Here is a 21017-nt window from a genome sequence, read left to right as displayed (position 1 = left end):
GTAAGTACCGCTGGCCACCTTGGCTCCTTTTTTCTTTCTTTCTTTTTTTCTTTTTTATTGTGTCAAAATATACATAACAAAATTTACCCTTTTAAGCATTTTTTAATGTACAAGTTCAGTGGCATCAGGTACCTTCCCAGTGTTGTGCAACCATCACCACTGGCCATCTCTGGAACTTTCTCATCTTCCCAAAGGGAATCTCTGTCCCTGTTAAACACTAACTTCCTGAAGTCCTGGGCAGCCCCCTTCCTATTTTCTGTCTCCATGAACTCGACTATTCTAGGTCCCTCATGCCAGTGGGATCATATAGCCTTTGTCCTTTCGCAACTGGCTTTTTCATTTATCATAATGTCTTCAAGATTCATCAGTGTTGTAGCAGGTGTCAGAATTTCCTTCTTTTTAGGCTGAGTATTTGTCTGTTATATGCCTATAATACATTGTTTTTCCATTCAGCCTTCAGTGAACATGGGGTGGTTTCCACCTCATGGCTATTGTGCGTAGTGCTATTATGAGCACAGGTGTACAGACATCTGCCTTTGGGTCTATACTGGAAGTGGGGTTGCTGGATCGGACGGTGCTTCCATTTAACTTTTTGAGGAGTCTTCACACTCCTTTGTAAGGCAGCACCCTCACTTTACATTCCCAACAGCAACGCACAATGGTTCCTGTTTCTCTACACATTTCCTGACACTGAGTTCCCATGTTTTACAATGGCCATCCTGTTCGGTAAGAAGTGCTATCGTTGTGGGTTTGATTTGCAGTCCTCGTTTTTTAAAATTTACTTGTAATGTATTTGTTTGAGTAGAGTTGACACATGGGGTTAACACTAGTTTCAGGTGTAAAACATAGTTGATTTGACAACTCTGTTGGTTATGTTGTGCTCTCCACAAGTGCAGCTGCCCGCTGTCACAGTACCATCGGCCATGTTCCCTGGGCTGCCCCTTTCATCCCCACGACATATTCATTCAATCACTAGAGGCCCGGACCTCCCACTCCCCTGCACCCATGTGACCCATCCCCCAACCTCCTTCTCTCTGGCAACCATCAGTTGTTCTCTCTATTTATAGGTTTGATTCTGCTTTTTATTTGCTTATGTATTTATTTGTTTCATTTTTTAGATCCCACACATGAATGAAATCATATGATATTTGTCTTCCTCGGTCTGACTTAATTCATTTAGCATCATACTCTATAGGTTAATCCATATTGTTGCAAATGACAATTTTTTAGGGCTGAGTAATATTCCTCTGTGTGTATGTGTATCAGTGGACACTTGGGCTGCTTCTCTACCTTGGCTATTATAAATTATTCTCCAATACATTTCTCTTTTGGCTAAAGATGTTGAGCATCTTTTCATGTGCTACCTTGGATTTCCTGGGGCTACAAAGCACTATGAAATTACTAAGAAATCTCCCAAAGAGATCAAAATGAGAAACAGTGTGATAAAAACCAAAATTGAGCCAGTGGAGTCCCCATTTCTTCTCAAGCACCTCATCTCTACAACCAAGAAAAGGCCATCATAAGCATAGGGTTGTTGCGGTTATTTCAAGGTGATCAATTTTGGGTTTTATTATTGTTTTTTATTTTTCTTAAGTCCTCTGTAAAGTTAGTTTTTTATTACAATTTCTTTTTTCAGTGGTACTCTCAAACACTTACTACGGAACATATTCCTAGGGTGGGTTTGTGCCAACTGGCGTCTGTAATGGATAGCAAATGAATTTCATCCTGAGGAAGGGAAGGCTTTCTAGCACATAGAGCCCACTACACACAATGAAAGACCATGGGGGATTGTGATCAGAGAAAGTTCTGGCAATATGTGGCATCCTCAGGGATTGCTGGAAACATCCCCCCTGTGTTGGCTTTGTCTCATTATCTGGAAGGCAAGCAGTCTTTCTACAGTGTACATTCAACTGGGCAGCTTTTGTAGTTTAGTGTGGATTTAGTTGACAGCTCCTGTAGATTCCTGCCATTATCACAGGAATTATCTATTATAATGCCCTTGGCCTCTGTGGCTCCCACTTATGAAAACAGGTAAAGGCCAGGTGCATCTGAGCTGTAAAACGGCCATATTGCACTTATATAGTGCTCTCACTTTCAAAGCACATTGACTGTCTTCTATGGTAATTTCATCATTTTTTGGGGGGATGGGGAAGTTACAGACTATTTGAGAGTCTGGTGAAAGCTGTGGACCCTCTCCCTTAATAAATTCATACACACCACACACACACACACACACACCACACTTCTGCATATCTCATTAGGGATATGCAGCATTAGGGAGCTTCCTGGGTAAGCAGAAAGCAGACATAGGCCATGTGTTCTTTACTCTGGCTCCTTAAACCCCCTACTGAAATTCTTGTCAGAGGTCCTATCTTGCTAAACTTGACATGGAAGATTGAAAGAAATGAATGACGGGCCCTTCCCCAGAGGACTAAGGCTGGTGTCCTCTAGAGAAATCTGGAGCTTGGTAAAAAGCACCCCTTCATCTGGGCTTCTGCTTGCTTGTTTCTTCACATCTGTTCTGAAATTTGAACCACTACTCTGGTCTAGACTAAAGTCGATAGATTCCCTTGGTATCTATAACTGTATTTGAGATTGTCTCCCTGAAGTCTTGGCGTGGTGGTAGGGTGTCTACACAGCTATGAGGAGGTACAGATGGCTTTACTGGGATAAGCACTCGTGTCTTAGACAGCTCTGGGTGCTAGAGCAAAACACGGTAGACCAGATGACTTCATCAGCAGGTTTGTTTCTTATACTTTGGAAGGCTGGGAAGTCCAAGATCTAGGTGCCTACTGATTCTGTTCTACCTTGCTGACTGCCATCTTCTTGTTGTGCCCTCGCAAGGCAGAAACAGAACATGCAAGTTCTCTGGTGTCCTCTTCTTACAAAGGCACTGATCGCATTATGGAGACCCCATCCTCATGACCTCAGCTGAACCTAATTAACTCTCAAAGGCCCATTTCCAAAAACCATCACACTGGGGGTTAGGGCTTCAGCCTATGGATTTGAGAGGGACACTCTTCAGTTCAAAGTAAATGATTTGGTTGTACTGTGCACAGTGGAATTATTACAGGGGAATCCCCTTAAAATATGGACATTTCAAGATGGACAGATCATCGCTTTTTTAATAATTCTAACATCAAACATCTGTATAACAGTGCAGAAATATAAATGTGGTCCCAAGTTTTATCTCCCTTCACCCTCCCTTACAACCCTACAAGATAGAGGCAGTTTTTATTAAACTTGGTGAGAGAAGATAAAACTTCAGGGAGACCAAATAATGTAACTTGGTATCAGAATCGACATTTGAACCCCAGTCCCACTCCGACTTCCAGTCCGGCTCTTTGTGCTAACATGTGCCCTCATGTGCAGATGGGGTCACCCCACTGAGAGGAGAGAGGATGTTTCTTTCCATGTTTTATCCAGCTTGCGTTTGTTTATTTCTTTCTGCAAATATTTACTGAATATGTGCCGTGCACCTGTCACTTTGCTAGGGACTGGGAAGGAACACTCAACAGCATATACGCAGCCCCTGTGTTTGTGAATCTGGCTCACAGTCTCGTGAAAGAGACAGGTTTCGAAGAAACCTCATAAGTGAATGTGGAATTTTAATTTTAATAATTTAAATTTAAATTTAATTTAAATAATTTAATTTTAATTAATTTTAATTTTAATTTTTAAATGCCCCCAACCTCCTTCACTTTGGCAACCATCAGTTTGTTCTCTCTATTTATAGGTTTGATTATATAGCTTTAAAGGAAGAGCACAAGGGGCCCTGACACAGTGTGACAGAGCTTCCCTGTTTCTAGCGGGTGGCTGGGGAAGTCTTCTCTGAGCAGAGGACCCAATAAAAGCAAACCTAAATGATGAGTAGATCAGGCAGATAAGGTGTGAGGAGGCAGTGTTCCAGGCAGACTGAACGGCCTGAGCGGAAGATGCTTTCAGCTGCAAGTAACAGAAAAACCAGTCTGGGCTGGCATCTGCATTTAGGAGAAGTCCTACCTCACATAATAACAATGACGTCAGAACCTCAGGTCTTAGCCACCCTCGCTCTCTGCCATCCTTAGCGCATTGGTTTTCCCTTGTGTCCTCCCCAATCAAGCATGATGGCCGCCACAGCTGCAGTCCTCATGGACAGACACAGCATCAACTTGTGGAAGAAGAGGTAGTGTTTACCCGCTGTGTGCCCATAAGAGCCAGACTGTCTTTCCCAGAAGTCCCTCAGCCAGCATTCCCTCATGTCTCCTTGGCCAGAAATGTCTCCCATGCTCATCTCTAAAGCGGTCCTGGAAGAAAAAATGGCACAGTCACAGCCAGCTGAGTGAAGCAGGTGACCATGTGGGGAGGGGCAAATCACAGTCGTGCTGGGGACGAAGAAAGCAGGAAACAGATCTGCAGTCGGTAAAGAACGTTTCTGTCATGGCCCATAGGTAGGGCACTGTCAGAAAGGCGAGCCTGGGGACAGTATGATGTCAAGGCAGGATATCAGCAAAGTTATATTCCAAGGGGTAAGCAAGAGCCTGGGGAAGGAGAGACTTGGCAGAAAGTTTAGGGTTAACAGAGGTTAGTGGGAAGCCAAAGAAGGCTCTGGGCCAGAGCTGTGAACTGACCTGATTTTCACTCAAGGATTACTCGGGCTACTCTGGGAACAGGGGTTGGACGGGGCTGCAGTGGAGGGTGGAGACCACTGGGAGGCGCTGTCAGATGAGCAGTCAGAGTTGTTTCTACCAGGAAGGCTGTGATGGAGTTCAGGTGGTGGATGTATTTTGGATGCAGGAGATAAAGGAGACGGAGGTTTCAAGTGTAAGGCCAAGCCTTTGGCTTAAGCGATCATGTAAATGGCTAAGAAAAAAAGAATTATGGGGTGGCGGGGGCACCAGTTTAGGGGGATCAGTAAGATTAAAAATTTCGTTTTGGGCATATTGAACTTGAGACCGCTTTGAGATATCCATGGAATAGTGTATGCACATGCGGAAGTCAGAAGTCTGGGAGAGAGATCCAGGCGTAATGTATGTGGGTATAGTTTGACCATAGTACATTCAAATCCTTATCCCGACAATATAGAAGACAATAATTGGCAGGGTTAAAATACAGTATTAAGTAAAGCAATACTATATGTCTTTATTTATATTTTAAGTAAAAACTTCATGAATGTTAATGTGGTGGTTCCCTGGTCACCACTACCTTTGTCCTAGAGATTAGTCTCAGGCTGGTTTAACAACTGGGTCAGACTCCAAAATGGCGGGCAGGGCTTCTATTTCCCTGGATGTGTTCCAGAACCCTGAGTCTCAAGCAGAGAATGAATGGACTTTGGACGTCTTAGTTATATACCTTCCAAGACGTTCAGATCCTTATGAGTGATAGGCCAAATTCTAAATAAAAAATTTTTAAAGATTTTATTTATTTATTTCAGAGAGAGAGAGACAGAGATAGCAAGAGAGAGCACGAGCAGGGAGGCGAAGGAGAAGCAGAACAGGGAGCAGGGAGCCCAATGTGGGACTCGATCCCAGGACTCCGGGATCCTGACCTGAGCTGAAGGCAGATGCTTCATCCACTGAGCCACCCAGATGCCCCTAGATAGAATCCCTCTACATAATCTGGCTATGTTTGGAGAACCACTAGCTTCAAATTTGTCATCATCGGTATCAGCACCTAGCACTCCTTGAGTGCCTTCTGTGTCCCAGGCACTGTGCTAGGTGCTAGAGACACCATGCTGACCCACAGACAGCACACACGGGAAGCAAGCTCTGTCGCAGGGCTCTGCACTTAACTCCCGTTCTTCGCATCACTTGGAATGGAGAAGAGGTTAGCCTCTGCAGTTTTTGGGGGGCAGCATTATTTTCATTAGATCAACCTGTCACACAGAGATACCCAATCACAGCAAAAGCACCTGTGACAGGCCATGTACCAAAGGATCTCCTCTCTGTGCACCAGGCACCATCTGCATTTCGTCAGTGCACATACTTGACGGATTGTTTCTCTTTTTATCTCTGCGCTCTTATCTATGTCATCCATCATTTGGAAGAAGAAATGTTTTTTTCCCCTATCAGCGATACTCATTTCTAAAAATACATCAAATGGGTCCTTATCCTGTCAGGGAATCTGTCTTTGGGGTTCAGGGCTTACAAACAACCATCTTTGCCAGCATCACTTAAGCTACTGAGAAGGCTGGAGGACAGAAATTTTTGGCACTCCCGATGAGCATGCTGGTGTCCAGGCTGGGGCTGTGAATCAGCCAAGAAAGAACGAGTTCCAAGGACACAGAATTAGCATTTCACTGACCAGACTAAATTTTGTGATCATACACACACTGCCTTTCTTCTAGAAACTTCAAGGAGATGAGTTAATAAAGGTTTGCCTAAATTATGCTCAGGGATACAGAATGCTATGGAGAAACACAGGAGATGTTTGCCAGCATCAGAACTGGGCTGAGGTCTTAAGAAGTTGAGACATCAGAGCCTTAGGGCAGGCTGGATGGGGAGGGCAGGTCTCACCTGCCTGGGGAGGGCCCCTAGTCATGCTGTTACCTCTGACCTCCCTGCCTACCAGATCCTCCAGGCCAAGTACTTACAGTATCCCTTTAGACTGGCCTCCAGCATTGTTCGGTCTTTAGAACTAGGTCTCGTAAATATCAATTGGCCAATATACACTGCCCAACAGGCTTTGTGAGAGTGCTGCTAAGAATGCGTTAGCTGCATGATAGGCCCATTTTCTGAGACAAAGGATGCTCCTTGCCAAGGTGGTCATCATGATTTTAAACCACTGACAGCTGCTTCTTTATGGATACACATGTCCCAGGGAGAGAGCAGGAACCTGAGCTCCAATAGGAGCGAATGTAGTATAACCAGCCCCTGGGAAAGAACCAAGCCTGGCATATTTATGACAGTGGTTACTCCCTTCAGGAGGAATACTGTTAACACTAATAGGAATAATTGACCAGCATTGCCAGCGAGCAGCGATCATCTTGTTATGCTCCTAAGTTTTGTGGGATGGATACATTGCCTTATGTAGGCTACCTTGGGTTCATGGTCTGGACTTGGGCTTCAGAAGTTCAGAAACTAAATTACTCTGTTGATTCGTCTTGCTCAGACGATCCCAGTGAACTGAGTCACACTAGCCAGACCCAAAAGAGATTTAAAAACACAAAAACAACAACAAAAATCCTGTAGTGTCTGTTTACTAAATCATGAGATGTGTGCCTCACGGGGTAATTGGATACGTATGTCATCAAACTAGCATGTTCTCCCTCCAAGAGGAAATGCTCCACGAGAAAGCAAATTAAAAGCAGAAGTTTCCTTTACGAACAAGGAATCAGAACCCTGGAGCTGGATGGTCTGATGTGTTTTCACAAAGCCTACAGTCGTCTCCAGGGCTTTCTCTACTGGAGAGTCTCGGTCCCGCTGCGGCACGGCTGTCTCTGGCAGCTGGTCCGTGCACACGCCTCCCTCTCCCGCCTCCTGCCCTACATGGCAGCCTCCATCCTGCCCGCTCTTTCATCCCTCCATCACCTGTATTGCCGTGGGCTTTGGTGGTTGTCACTCTCAGGCTCACTGATTTTGTTCCACCGGCTGCGTTTCAGTGTGGCACTTTCCGAGGACTTCCAGAAGGGTGCCGCCTCTCCCCTCTGTGGTCTCCGCTGAGTGGATCCCATGTGTGGCTAAATGCCTTCTGGTTAGCTTTAATCTCAGACACAGGTACCGCTTGACCATGCTGTCCCTGCTGCTTCTGGAGAAAGAATTTATTGGCTGTCCACTGACAGTTGGTACACCTCTGACCCCTCAGGACATAGTCAAACAAATACTGTCTGGTTTCAGAAAGTGGGTGAACAGGTGTGCACAGCTCTGAGGGAATTTTACAAGCAGGGCAATCAAGGTAAAGCAATTCTGCACTTTAGGTGGTAGGGGCAACTTCCTGCCAGTTGGAATCCACCAGTGTCTTTGTTGCACAAAGGCCCTGGGGTAGAGAGGACACTGGAGGGAGAAGCAGGAAGGGAATGTCTCACCTATGTCACCTTTACACTCAATGGCATGGCTTCAGGCCAGATAGAAAAACATGTCACTTCCTCTGCTCTCTTATGTTCATGTCATCATCATCTCTTAAAAACCATCATTTTAGCAGCAGCCAAACGTTTCAGGAGATGTAGCCTGGAAAACGGAAGGCAGAGGATTGACATTTGCTCACTTAACAAACATTTATTGAGCCCAGTACGTGTCAGGCAAAATGATGGGGTTGCAGAGATGGAATCACCAACTGGCCTTGGAGGGGCTTACTGCCTGCTGGAGGCGACAGACAGTAAACAGATCAGTTAAAATCCAGTCTTGTCAGCTGTCACCTACTTGAGAGGCGAGAGCTGACTGCACAACAGAGGTGATGGTCATCTGTCCCTGGACAGGCTATCTTCAAATGCTGGCTGCCATGCAGGGAGATGGATGGTTTATCCTTCACGACCAATTATCTGAAGATACGATGTGCTGACTGTGTTTGAGGTGAGATGGACCACTCAATCTGAAACATAATTTTTCAAATAGATCTTGAAAGATCTGATTCAGCTCTGACCTTCTGATGTCTAACACTTAGTTAGCATCTTAGAATTATCAGGATTTTTAATCCACCTCTCAGCATAGTGCAAAGAGGCCCTGATGGTATTTTACCTTATTTACCATCTGGTACCAAGCGCAGCAGCCCAGAGTCAGGAGAGAGGTGGTGCGTAGATCACACAAAAAAGCAGAAAGCATATAGGGGATGCCATGGCAAGTCGTGAGCTTGGGCCCCTTACTCCGTGCTGCGTGTGTGACCAGGAGGTGCAGACAACGGGGGTGGGGAGGGGGGAGACCCTAAATTCCAGGAGCAAGTCAGGAAATTCTCATGGAGGTGGTCAGAGGACCCAGGCAAAGGACAGACCAGAAGCTGGTGACTCTGCACCCAGCAGTGCAGCATGTGCTGGCAAGATCCTGCCAAGGGGTTCCCTCGCTGTGCCCTGAGGGCTCACTGTCTCGCCATCCTCAGCAGTGCTCTGTAAGAGAGTAAGCAGAGGCCAAGGGCACAGCGTGACCAAAGGCCAAAGCCCGTGGTGTGGCGGTACCGAGACATTTCCCAAATGCCGGGCGTCCCTCTGCAAACCATCACAGCTGCTCACGGATCAGAACATGGGAGACAGCGGGTGGGAGAGGGAGGAAGAAGGAAGCAAGCTGGGAGGGAGGAAGCAAGGGCCCCGCAACCAAGAAAAAAAAGAGTCTCAATGCAAAAAGTCAAATTGGAAATCCGCCTGGGTTTCAGAATCATCAGTTAGCGCTGGTGTTAATCACCTCCAAATGGGTTGTCTACACCCCTCCATGCTTTGGGATGAAATCCATGACTCGTGAGAACTAATTTTAGCTGCTGGAAGTTTCGCTGGGTTTTTCCCAACACAACACTCCCAGCTGTTTGAAGCTCTCCCTGCTCATTACCCCCGCTCCCCGCCTGCCCTCCCTTCCACTGTTAGGGAGAGCGCGAGTCTACCAGACATCCTCAAGGTGCCATCCATCTAGCTAATGCAACGATCAAAAAGTTGGACACCTGCAAGTGAGACCATGGATCATGACGCAACAGCTATAGACACTGCATTTTCTAGCCCAGCCCCTGAAGCCTGCTTTACTCCAAACGGAAGATGCTACTCGTTCTCACACTCGGGGAAGTACTGAGTCTCCTTTCCGCCCCCCCAACCCCCGCCCTACCCGGCTCCCAATCTTCAGCTCCAGTTGCGTATAAACTTTCCAAGAAATGTGTTTCCTTTGTCCCCTAGATCTTTCCCTGATCTGCTTACTCATTTTCAGCTTTCAAGGCAGGATCCAAATCTCCGCGGATGATATGGGACCTTTATCCACTGTATTTTCATCAATCCTGCTTTCCTGAAGTCAGCCTGCACATGGTTTCAATATGCGAACCATTCCTGGTTTCTCCAGCCTGATCTCTTCCAAGTTTGCATGGAGAAAGTTCTGGAGCGTGCATAATCAAACATATGGTTGCTGAAGTGATTGGATTACGTCTTGGTAATGATTCGGGTCTCATTGGTCATTCTATTTTATAAATCCGAGTAATATGCTGGAACCTGTTTTGTACACTAAGTGGATCTTGCAGTTAATGTACAAGAGGTTTATCAGCTTAAAAAGCTTTGCTTTAGTTTATTAGTCTGTTATATTATCCGGAGTAAGGCTAAATAAAAGCTCAGAGCCTTTCCCACAGGCCCCAGACATCCATAAATACCCACTGAGTGCCAAAACAAAAAGGCAACTGGGGGCTTCCTGGAGTTGTTGAGTATCCAGCAGACTCTCATTTCCAAAGGAGAGACACCCAGATTTGATGGGCTTTGTGAATGTTTTTCAGAGATTCTTTGGCCTTGGCGTTGGCCTTACGTGGCGTACTTAGTTTGCAATAATATACATAGAGGTTTGTTGTTTTGGTCATTTCTATGGCACCCTGGTCTAATTGCATAAAAATATTTTTCCTTCACAAATATGCCTTTGAATACATGTTCTCAGGAGATCTGGAATCAAGGGCTCCCAGGCTAAATGCTTGGAAAGACTGGTCTCTAAAGAGTAACAACAAGCTAGTCTCCGGGACACCTCATATTCACAACATGGTGCACAATGTTAGGATCATAATTTGGTCCTTTCTCGAGCAAGCTTAGAGATGTAGGTCAGGGTGGATGGGCATTTGTGGACGAGTCTGAGACTTTGCACAAAGTTTAAAAATATAATGCTTCATTTCCATGTTGTGGCCACTGGACTGAGTCCCTTGGGGTTTGTCTGCTCCTTTGTCCCCCTCCCGCTGTTCTTCCTGGTGGTGAGCAGGGTCCCACTTGAGTGCTTCAGCTGAAGGACTGGAACAGGATGCATGAGTATGCATGTGACAGAGCATGTGACAGCACTTTCCCAGGTTCTGTGTATATCTATATATATGTGTCTGCATCCATCTATCCATCAATGTGTGTGTTTTATATGTAATGCACATTATTATATGGTATGTGTTATATATATTATATCTCCCTATAAGGTGGACATTATTATCCTCATTTCACAAAAGAAACTGAGCCTTAAAGAGGATATGTCATTTCCTCAAGGTCACTGAACCTGCTCTTGTTGGAGCCGAGATTGGAATCTGTGGCTTTGTTTCTTGAAATCCCAGGCTGAGGAAACCACACCAGGAAACCTCTCTGAAAACAGAGTGACAGTCAGCCCTCAGGACAACAGCAAACCTTTCCTTGAAAAGTCACATCTCTGTTCTCCTTGAGAGCTCTTTTATCCAGTTAGATTCAACAGCAGATTCTGGGTTGCCTTTTTCTGCGATTTTTCCATTGTCAGGGTGGACTGTTGCACCCAAATGCTTTTTGTATAAAATACTGAAAATAACTGGAGCAAGTGGGTGGTTCAGTCAGTTAAGCTTCTGACTCTTGATTTTGGCTGAGCTCACAATCTCGGGGTCATGAGACAGACCTCTGTGTTGGGCTCCACGCTGGGCATAGAGCCTGCTGAAGAGTCTCTCCCTCTCCATCTGCCCCACCCCTGCCTCACACTTGTGCATGTGCGCTCTCTCTCAACCGCTCCCCCCCAAAAAAAAACTCTTTAAAATTCTGAAAATAAGTTTGGCACTTAAGCACATTTCAGGTACATTTCACTTATGTATGTTATTTGATTTCCCAACTACTCTGGGTTGGAGAGGCACACCTGAACTCCTGCCCAGTCCTCCGGAGTTCCACAGAGTCTTGGCAGAAGGATTTCTATCCTTCACATCCCCTCAAGGCTCCAAATGGGAGCTCAGCGAGGCTACTGGATGTGGTTGTAATGGAATTTGGTTCAGTATAACTCAGGTCCATTTTTCTCTGATCCCTCTCTCCCATGGACAGACCCCAACAGTCCCTGATATTCTCCTCCTCCTCTGTGTCTTTCCAGTTAGAAAGGTTAGGTGTTGACTTTCTGAGTGCAAGGACTCAGCTGGTCTTATTTCTTTGGGAGGTCTTCCAGCCTCGGTCCTGGCTGTGCTTCCTACACCCCATACAAAAACACAGCCCCCTGACTTCAGAGACAGGTCTAGGAAGAGAGCGTGCTTTCATTTCCTTGTCTTTGCTATAACCTAGCTGACCGCGGCGCTCGTATTAAAGGTTAATCAACTTGGATCTGGAATTGGATGAGTAAAATTAAAATTCTGTTCTGCCCCTTCGATGTGGGAAAGTTGCCTCGTCTCTTCATGTAGACCCTCATCTGGAAATGCAAGATGGACGTGCTTATGTCATAAGTACACATGTCTCGTAAATGAGCAAATGTGTAAGTGGCACAGCTCAGGGCCAGGCACACAATAAATACTCACCACATGGTGGTGAGTATTGTTATTAAGTTGGCAGGTAGCACACAGCTTAGTTTCTCCTCTACAGAGAAGTCAGCATCCTCCCTTTGCTATTGACATACAGCGAGACTCTAAACTCTGAGCAGCTGGGACAGACTTCTTCACTATGATAATGAACGGCATTTGGCGCAAATGTCAGTCCTCCATGAATCTCTGTGGAATTGGGCTAAAGTGGTTTTTGTTTCTCTAAGCCAGAGCCCTGGGCAGATAGATGCATAGGCCTGCCACTTGTTCTAGTTGAAGCCACCCCTTGCATCCCACTGGGACCCACTTTCCCAGCCTCCTAAGTGAGGGGTTGGCCAGTGCCTGAAGAGGACTCCTGGACCCCAGAATAAAATTCTGTGATTCTGTGCAAATCCCTCTCCTAGGCAGAGCCCTTCCTCAGACATCTATTTCAGCTTCAGGTTTGAGGATTCAGACTGGGTACAGGGGGTACGATCTATGAATCATGTCATCTCATGGGCATCTCCTGGTTGAATGGAAAACCGACCAGGGAGATTGATACGTGGAGGAAACCATCAGGGGAGAGGGCAGATGTGAGCACAGAGAAGAATTGTTGACGAATGGTTGTGCTCATTCCATTCCACTTTGGAGGGCATTAGCAGGTTTCACTGCAAAAATAACTGAGAAATTGTAACACCTGAGAAACTTTAGTTAAATTATTTCCCCCAGAGTAAACATCCATTTCAGGGAGTTCAACCCTACTTTGTAAGTCAACTTGACTGTGTGCTGTTGTGTGCACAAACACGCACAAGCAATTTTCGTGTAGCTATTTCCTGTTTATGAAAGAATAGTCAGTTGGCAAATATTGATTATTATAGAGTGCTGATGAAGGATACAAAGGAAATGCAATATATGACAACCTCTCCCTCATGCAAGAACCCACAGTCAAGGTGGGAAGACACATAGAATAACCATGAAGTAATCCATTTTAAAGTTTTTGAGAGGACCCGAGAAGGAGATGGGATTGAGGTAGAGTGTGAAGAATGTAAAGTGTTCAGAGAGGGGTTGAGTGTGTTTGAGGGGGTGGGTGGCAGTCCCTGAAACACTGAGATGTTGACGGGCTCATTCATCCAGTAGATTTATGCTGAGAACATCCTGGGCTGGGTGCTGGGGAGGGTGAAGATGAATGAGGCCTGTCCCCCACCTTAGGGAGCTCAGACTGTAACAGGAGATGGTGGGACACAGATATCAAACCACATATGTGCCATCTTGGCCGTGCCTAAGAGGCTGGGGAGCTCAGAGGAAGGGTGGGGGTCAGAAGAGGCATCATGGGTTAAGGCCAGTCACGTGGGGCCCTAGGAGCAAAGAGGAGCCTCAGTGGTAGACATGGGAGGAAGAGCATTCCAGGCATAAGGAACAGTGTATGGAAGGAAATACTCTCAAATCAGAATGAAATACTGTGGCTTCCTGTGGCCACCTTCCCATTATCTCTCCTGTCTACTTTTCTATTTCCTGTTTATTTTTTCAGTTTCCTGTTTATTCTGGAGCTCAGTGTTGAGTGTCTGTCCTCCCCCTTCCCCCTACATAGAATGTGAAAGCCGTGAGAGTGGGACTCACGGTCTCCTTCCACACTAGATCCCCAGGCCTGGGACACAGTCAAAGCCTAGTTAGCATCTGGGGACCCCCCAAGGAGGACTACCTGATGGGTGGTTTTTCATCCTTTGTCCTCAGTGGGAACCTGAAGGAACCACTCAGGGAAGGTACATGTGACTTTGGGAGGGGTAGGAACAGCTGCCACAGGTCTGTGCTCACATCCAGGGCAGAAGGCATGAAAGCCAGCCAGCTAAGAGTTGATGGAAACCCAACAGGGGAAAGTCAAGTGCGTTCCCCACAAAGAGGGACCATTTGTGTTCACACTAAGTGCTTGCTGGCCCATACAAAGAAATAAGCCAGCTATTCTTACAGAGCTGTCCAGTCTATGCCATACTTTGGGTAGTCTGAATCCTGGTACCCCAGACCTATACACATGTGCCTTTCATGAACCTGTTAGCGATGTGTATGTCTTCTTTGGAGAAATCCAAAAAACAAGAGAAAGTGTTGGTGGGAACGTGGGAGAAAGGGAACTCTCACACACTGCTGGGGGAATGCAAAATGGCGCAGCCACTGTGGAAAACAAAATGGAGGTGCCTCAAAAAATTAGCAATAGGAGTGCCTGGGTGGCTCAGTCAGTTAAGTGACTGGCTCTTGATTTTGGCTCATACTGCCTCCTGGTGGCTCAGGTCATGATCTCAGGGTCGTGGGATTTAGCCTCACATTGAGTGCTCAGTGTGGAGAGTCTCTCCCTCTCCCTCTGCCCCATCCCTCCCGTCCCTCCCCTCCCTCCCCTCTCTCTCTCAAATAAACCTTAAAAAAATTAGAACTTATTATATGATCCAGCAATCCCAGTTCTAGGTATATATCCAAAAGTATTGGAATAAGGATCTCAAAGAGCTATTAGCACACCCATGTTCATCACAGCATTATTCACAGTACTGAGGACGTGGTGACAATGCAAATGCCCATTGATAGATGAACAGATAAAGAAAATGTGGTCTACACATATGGTGGAATATTGGATTGAACCTTTAGGACATTAGACTAAGTGAAGTAAATCAGTCACAGGAAGACCAATGCTGCATGATTCTGCTTACATGAAGTTTCTAAAATAGTCAAATTCATAGAATCAGAGACTGGAATGGTGGTTGACAGGGGCTGGAGAGAGGGGGAAATGGGGAAGCAACAGGCATAACACTTCAGTTACGCCAAATGAGTAAGCTCTAGAGATGGGCTGTATGATATTGTGCCTGGAGTCAACAGTACTATACCAGACACTTAGAATTTGTTAAAATGGTTGATCTCATGTTAAGACTTTTTTTTTTTTTTTTTACCATAATAACATTTTTTAAGGGTTTTATGTATTTAAGAGAGAGAAAGAGCATGAGGGTGGAGAGGGGCAGAGGGAGAGGGACAAGCAGACTCCCTGCTGAGTGCGGAGCCAGAAGTGGGTTCAATCCCAGAATCCTGAGACTACGACCTGAGCAGAAGTCAGATGCTTAACCAACTGAGACACCCAGGTGCCCCCATAGTAACACTTTTTAAAAAACTTACTGCCTGATGTTAAGCATGGCTGATACTTTCTCTACCATGACTTCATTTTCAATAAAAATTATATATATTTGAAATTATAGCATGATGATTTAATATACATAGTGAAATGATTACTACAGTCAAGCTAATTAACATATAATCTGATATTGTTACTGTATTTTCTTGTTTTGAGAGCACCTGAGAGCTACTGTCTTAACCAATGTCTGGTGTTCAGTATAGTATTATTAACTATAGTTCTACACTGTACCTGTGATCCTGTTAGCAGGCATCTGTTTCCAGAGGGACACAGATACGTGGCCAAGGGCAAACAAGCAAGAAGAATATATGTAGCATAATTACCCCCAGTAAACTTGCAGAGCCTCTCATCAGGAGCTCTTAATCTACTAGAGTATTTCAGTTTCCAAGAAAAAATGTGCACTGCTGAATCAGCCATGGTTGGCCGTTGTCGTTTTTTTTATTCATTTATGTGGAAAGCCTTCTCCTTCATGAAAACTCTTCTCCTTTATGAGATATGTCCACGCCCAACAGGGACATTTTAGATCATCCAAACCACCTTGCGTTCTCTCTACAAAGATAGGCTGGGTTGCTCCCAACACTGGGCCTTACACATTGAGTTCTTCTGGAATGTCTATCAACAATTCAGGTCATACTGCCTCCTGGTGGGGCTACTATACAGGAGGGTAGGTGGGATCTCTGAGGGCTCCCTGGGCTGGGGTAGTGGTGGGCTCTCCTACACCATAAATCCTTGTCTCTATTTCAGAGCCTAGCCAGGGGGCTTCACAGCCATCAGTGAAGCCTCTTCTTTAAGAGTATGTTTGTTCATGCAAGCATTTACTCACCATCTGCTATGGGCAGACCTTGTGCCTGGCCACTGAGAATTTAGAGATGAGATTAAGATCTAAGACATGGTCCTGCCTTATCTTAGGTAGGACCTAAGACATTGATCTGCCTTAAGGCCCTGCCTTAAGGAGCTCAAGAACAGCTCACAGAAGCAAGTAGTGTCACTGGGGAGTTTTGCCCACTGCCCTGGGGACCACAGAGCAGAGCACCTATCCTACTTGGTAGAAAGGGGCTGGGTCTTCCTAGTAACACTCCAGCTGGTCCTTCAAGGGTGTTCCAGAGGTGAGTGATTGGGGAAGGGCAGCCCAAGTCAAGTATATATGTTTACCTGGGTCCAGAAATAATAAGTGCCCAGTGGGGAGTGAACTCTGAGCATCTTAGCCTACAAGACGCAGAATGTGGGAAATGGGGTTGGATAAGTAGGGTCCAATCACCAAATTCTACTTAACAGATGAAGGGGCAGGTGGGCAAGCTAAATGACCTACAGAGAGCATTCAAAGTCCAGACTGAAACATCAGGTTGAATTCTCAAGCCTCCTTCCCTTGAGTGAACAAGCGAAATAGTCAAGAAGACAAACCTGAAATCAGATGGATGGGCCTTGAGTCCTGACTTTGCTCCATATTAGTTTCTTTGCCTTCAAAATAAGAATTGGAGAAGGGACTGTGACCCTGAGCTTCATAGCAGGTGAGCCATAAACACCCCTAGACCCAAGGTAGTGAAGGGAAGCAGGGAGCAGTTAGCACAATCCAAAGACGAGTTCCTGGGAGGGTCTCTCCCTAGAGGAGCAGTAGGGTAGAGCCAGCCTGCGTATACCCTGGCCCTGATAGCCCCCTTCCTCTACCATCTCCACTGGGGACCCCACTGGCCAATGCCTACCAGAGGGCATGGAGTTTACCCTTCATTCAGGTATCCCTACAGGTCAATCTCCTAGGACACAGAATGAGTGGAAATTGGCTCTAAAGGATGAACAGAAGGTGTCAGGGACACCCACCTCCTGGGGGAGTGGAGTTTTAGTGAGATAATATCGCAAAGCTCTTGGTGCATTTTTGACCCAAAACAAGTGCTCGGTCAAGGCTAAACTAGAATCTAGCAGTACATCTGCGAGAGTGTGCCACAGGGAGATAAGATGGCAAAGTGGGAAGGCCTGAAGGTATATGGGTTCTCCTTGGATGACCATCCCAAGGCTGGGATGGAGGCTATCCATGAGCCCTGGGGATGTATTGCCTATAATTGGGTGCAACCCTCAGTCGTTAGGTTGGCTAGTTGAGTTGTTGTTCCGAACCACAGACTTTTAGATCTAGAACAGTTGAGAATGGCTTTATCACCTTTGGGTATGCTTGGTGAGATCATTTGTACATTATTTAAGTGCTTTGATATGTAAAATAAGAACATAGAGTTTCCACTTGATAAATAGCTCAAAGTTGTTTGTTTTCCTACTAATGGAATAGCCTGTCCAGGGAGCTCTTGTGAAATTTCTAGATCCCGGGAAGATTCTGCATCTTTTAATTGCCTTTCTCTTCTTTTCCAATCCTCATTTTAAAATCCTCTTTCCTAACATTAACTTACTCTCCAGGTTAGATCCATGTCCTTTTCTCCCGTCCTCCATGTAGCCGCATAAACAGTATCCTATCCCCCTTCCAGCAGAGCTGAAGAACCAGAAGAAATTGGGATATACGTTAAGAAAATTGGCACAGGAAGAATACATCTTTCTTGGAATTTCCTTAAAGATTTTTTTTCCCCTTGAAAAGAAAGCCAGACTGTAAAATAAAACACATTCAGTTGTTAATAAACAAAAACCTCACATATCTAAAATTTAGTTATTTTCCAAGGCGAACTAACATTTTGCTCTGTCTGCTTTTCCTAATATGCACATTTCATTGAGCCCAAATCCTCATTATGGGAAACATTTACATATCCATCTCCTGGCTCCAGGGTTTCCTGGGCAGTAAAATGTGCCCTCAGTGGTTTCAGAAGCACTGGGCTCATATTCATCTTGCCAAAAGCAGCAAATCTTTAAAAAATGAAATTTTCCAGGCACTTAGCCCCTAAACCAACCTTGTGGGAATAGATGATTTTGAATCTTATCGGCCCGTACAATGTCTCATAGCCTTTAAAAATGTCATCAACTTTCTCCCTGGGCAGCATGACCGGTGACACCAAGTGTCACAGCAGGAGCAGCTAAAGAATGAATGTGCCAAGTCTGCGTTTTGAACCTTTATTGGGTTTCCTATTTGCCAGCTGCCTCATCCTTCACAGGCCTGTGGATTCCCGTTCATGCATTCTCATTCGACACATCTCTAGGCTGGAGCTGTGTTTTGAACAAAGTTTGGTGCTCTGGGGAGATTTCAGAGCTCTTTTGGGGGCAGAGTTCCCATGGCGGGGCTGCCCACAGTAGCTCAGAGGGCCCAGAACCATGTTCCACATGATGCAGCGTTGCACCGAGTCTTGCAGAAAAAATGCAGGCTTGCCTCTGCTCTGCCCATCCCTTAGAGCTACAGCCTAAATCCTACCCCTTCTCAGATGCCCTGCCCCACGGGGGCCTCAGCATGTACTAGATCCCTCCCAAGGTTTCATAGCCATGCAAACAAACTGAAAGAGGGGATCATAGAGCCACGGTGTGTTCAAGCCAGAAAGAATATTAGCAATTTCCTAGTGCGGCCTCCTCGTTCAAATGAGGAAACCTTGGTCCGGAACATGTACCAGTGACCTACAATGGGTACAGGTGACAACAGAGCAGAAAGCAGAAATGAAGTGAGAACCCAGAGTCTTGTGGAATAAATTGTATTGGGGCCATTTAAGGAAAATATCTCCTCCCGTTATGTTGGTCAGATGGCTGTCTATACCCCTAGAACTCCATGTTATTTGCGCCAGTGTCGCAATACAATCTTCCAAAAATTGACCTTGAAAGGGTTCACTGGCAAAGGGGTGATAGTATCATGATGCGTGTTCTGCTTTTATATTTATTATATATTAATGGCCCAAACTGTAACAGTCCTAACACCCTATTTGGGCATGGGTTGGTTGATAATGTGTATTTTAGGGCAACTTGTAGCAACTTTGGTTACCAACCCATCCACTATTGGGGACAACATTACAGACGATAAGGTCAGTAGTTTGTACACACAGAAGGTGTAGGGGTCCGTTTGGGAGTGTATGGGATCTGATCAATAACGTGGAAAGAAAGGTGGGCTTGGGTTTGTGTTTGCTTTAGGCCATCTCCTTTTTGTGATTTATCTAATCACAGCTTTAGTTCTATGCCATCTCTGCCCCTAGGAGGCGTGATTTCTTTGCTCAGGTTGTATTTGCAACACACACAGTGCCGTTTTCTTCACTTGGTGAAGACAGCTCTTCCCTTCCAGGCCGAATGTCCAGTGACCACAGCAGATAGACAGCCGTTACAGATCCTCACACTGTCTTGTCTTCCAGGCTCTGTGGCTACCCTCCTTTTTATGATGAAAATGATTCCAAGCTCTTCGAACAGATCCTCAAGGCAGAATATGAGTTCGACTCCCCCTACTGGGATGACATCTCCGACTCTGGTAGGTCTCTTGGCTCCCCAGGGGCGGGACCCTCACATCCAGACCTCTTGACCTTGACTGACCTGGGGGTTTCAGGGTGGTCCTGAGGCTCCCAAGGAAGTTCCTTGAGCTATGTACTTGGACTTGACTTGCAAAGCGGAAGGCAGGTTTGGGACATCTGACCAGAGCTACACTGAGGGACGGGTCTGACCCCTCCACTATTCTTAGCCATGCCCTGATCTGGGGGCTCCAGGACTGAAACAATGTTGGCTAACATTTATTGAGTTCTTACTGTGTGCTGACCACCATAAGGTCTGCACACATGCTAATTCACTCAGTCCTCAGGACAACCTATCAGATGGCTATTACTAGTATCGCTACTGGACAGGTAAGGAAACTGAGGCCCCCTCAGTGTCAATATACCTTGACAGAAGCCACACAGCTAGTAAGTGGCCAAGCTGGGATTTGAACCCAGCCCCTCACTCCGGCACCCACGTCTCAACCACTTTCTGTGCCACACTGAAACGTCCCCAGAAACATTCACCATTTCCTCCTCAGGGATAAAGGTCAAAACCAAGGCTCAGGTAGACTGACGAGTCCTCGAGCCTCAAGATCTGGATGTTAACAACAGTCCTCCCTACCAGAGAGGATCAAATAAAATAATAAATGAGGCAGAGTCCTGCCCCTCCCGGTGAGCTGTTTAAATACTGCATTTTGTTATCTGTTATTTTCTCCTCACTGGAGACAACTTGCTTTATTCCTCAGTCTTCCAGAACCTGAGACCTGAGTACAGTTGTCCAAGCCTTGCAGGGAAAAGTGGCATGGGGAATATTTTATTTCCTAGCTCAGGAGGATACCGCCTTCTCCTCTAAGAGCCTAGTCCTGTGGGCAGAGAGCTGCCGGGCACTGTGAAGCCATGGGTCTCTGGCCTGGCACACAGGTGTCGGCCTCTGGTTCTGTGACCCAGTTGCTCATGTTCTCAGGATCCCGCTTCCGGGTCTTACCCCATCTGGGCCTCCTAGTGTTCCCCCTCCCCCCCCCCACGCTGGGGCATATCTTGTTGCATCTTGACTTTGCACTCATCACAGGTGGCTGAGTGGGCTGTGGGGGGCTTCTCAAGGTTGTGTCTCCACAGAACCTGCCCAGGACCTGTTGGCCTTAGCAGAAGTTAAGGGGATTTTGGTGACTCAG

The 21017-nt window shown here is 46.0% G+C and overlaps 1 protein-coding gene across 3 annotated transcripts in view; it reads left to right on the top strand.

Moving 5' to 3' along the window:
* CAMK1D (calcium/calmodulin dependent protein kinase ID) overlaps positions 1-21017 on the top strand; it is a 430643-nt gene that overhangs the window by 393306 nt on the left and 16320 nt on the right. For all 3 annotated transcript variants that reach the window (XM_059404328.1, XM_059404325.1, XM_059404327.1), the window contains one exon: positions 19735-19847. In XM_059404328.1, coding sequence (XP_059260311.1) covers positions 19735-19847 — 113 coding nt within the window. The remainder of the gene's footprint in view (positions 1-19734; positions 19848-21017) is intronic.

This window comes from Mustela nigripes, chromosome 6 (assembly GCF_022355385.1).
Source record: "Mustela nigripes isolate SB6536 chromosome 6, MUSNIG.SB6536, whole genome shotgun sequence".
In the NCBI taxonomy this organism is placed as follows: Eukaryota; Metazoa; Chordata; class Mammalia; order Carnivora; family Mustelidae; genus Mustela; species Mustela nigripes.
The sequence above is the reverse complement of the archived record's forward strand: the minus strand, read 5'-3'. Positions and strand labels throughout refer to the sequence as shown.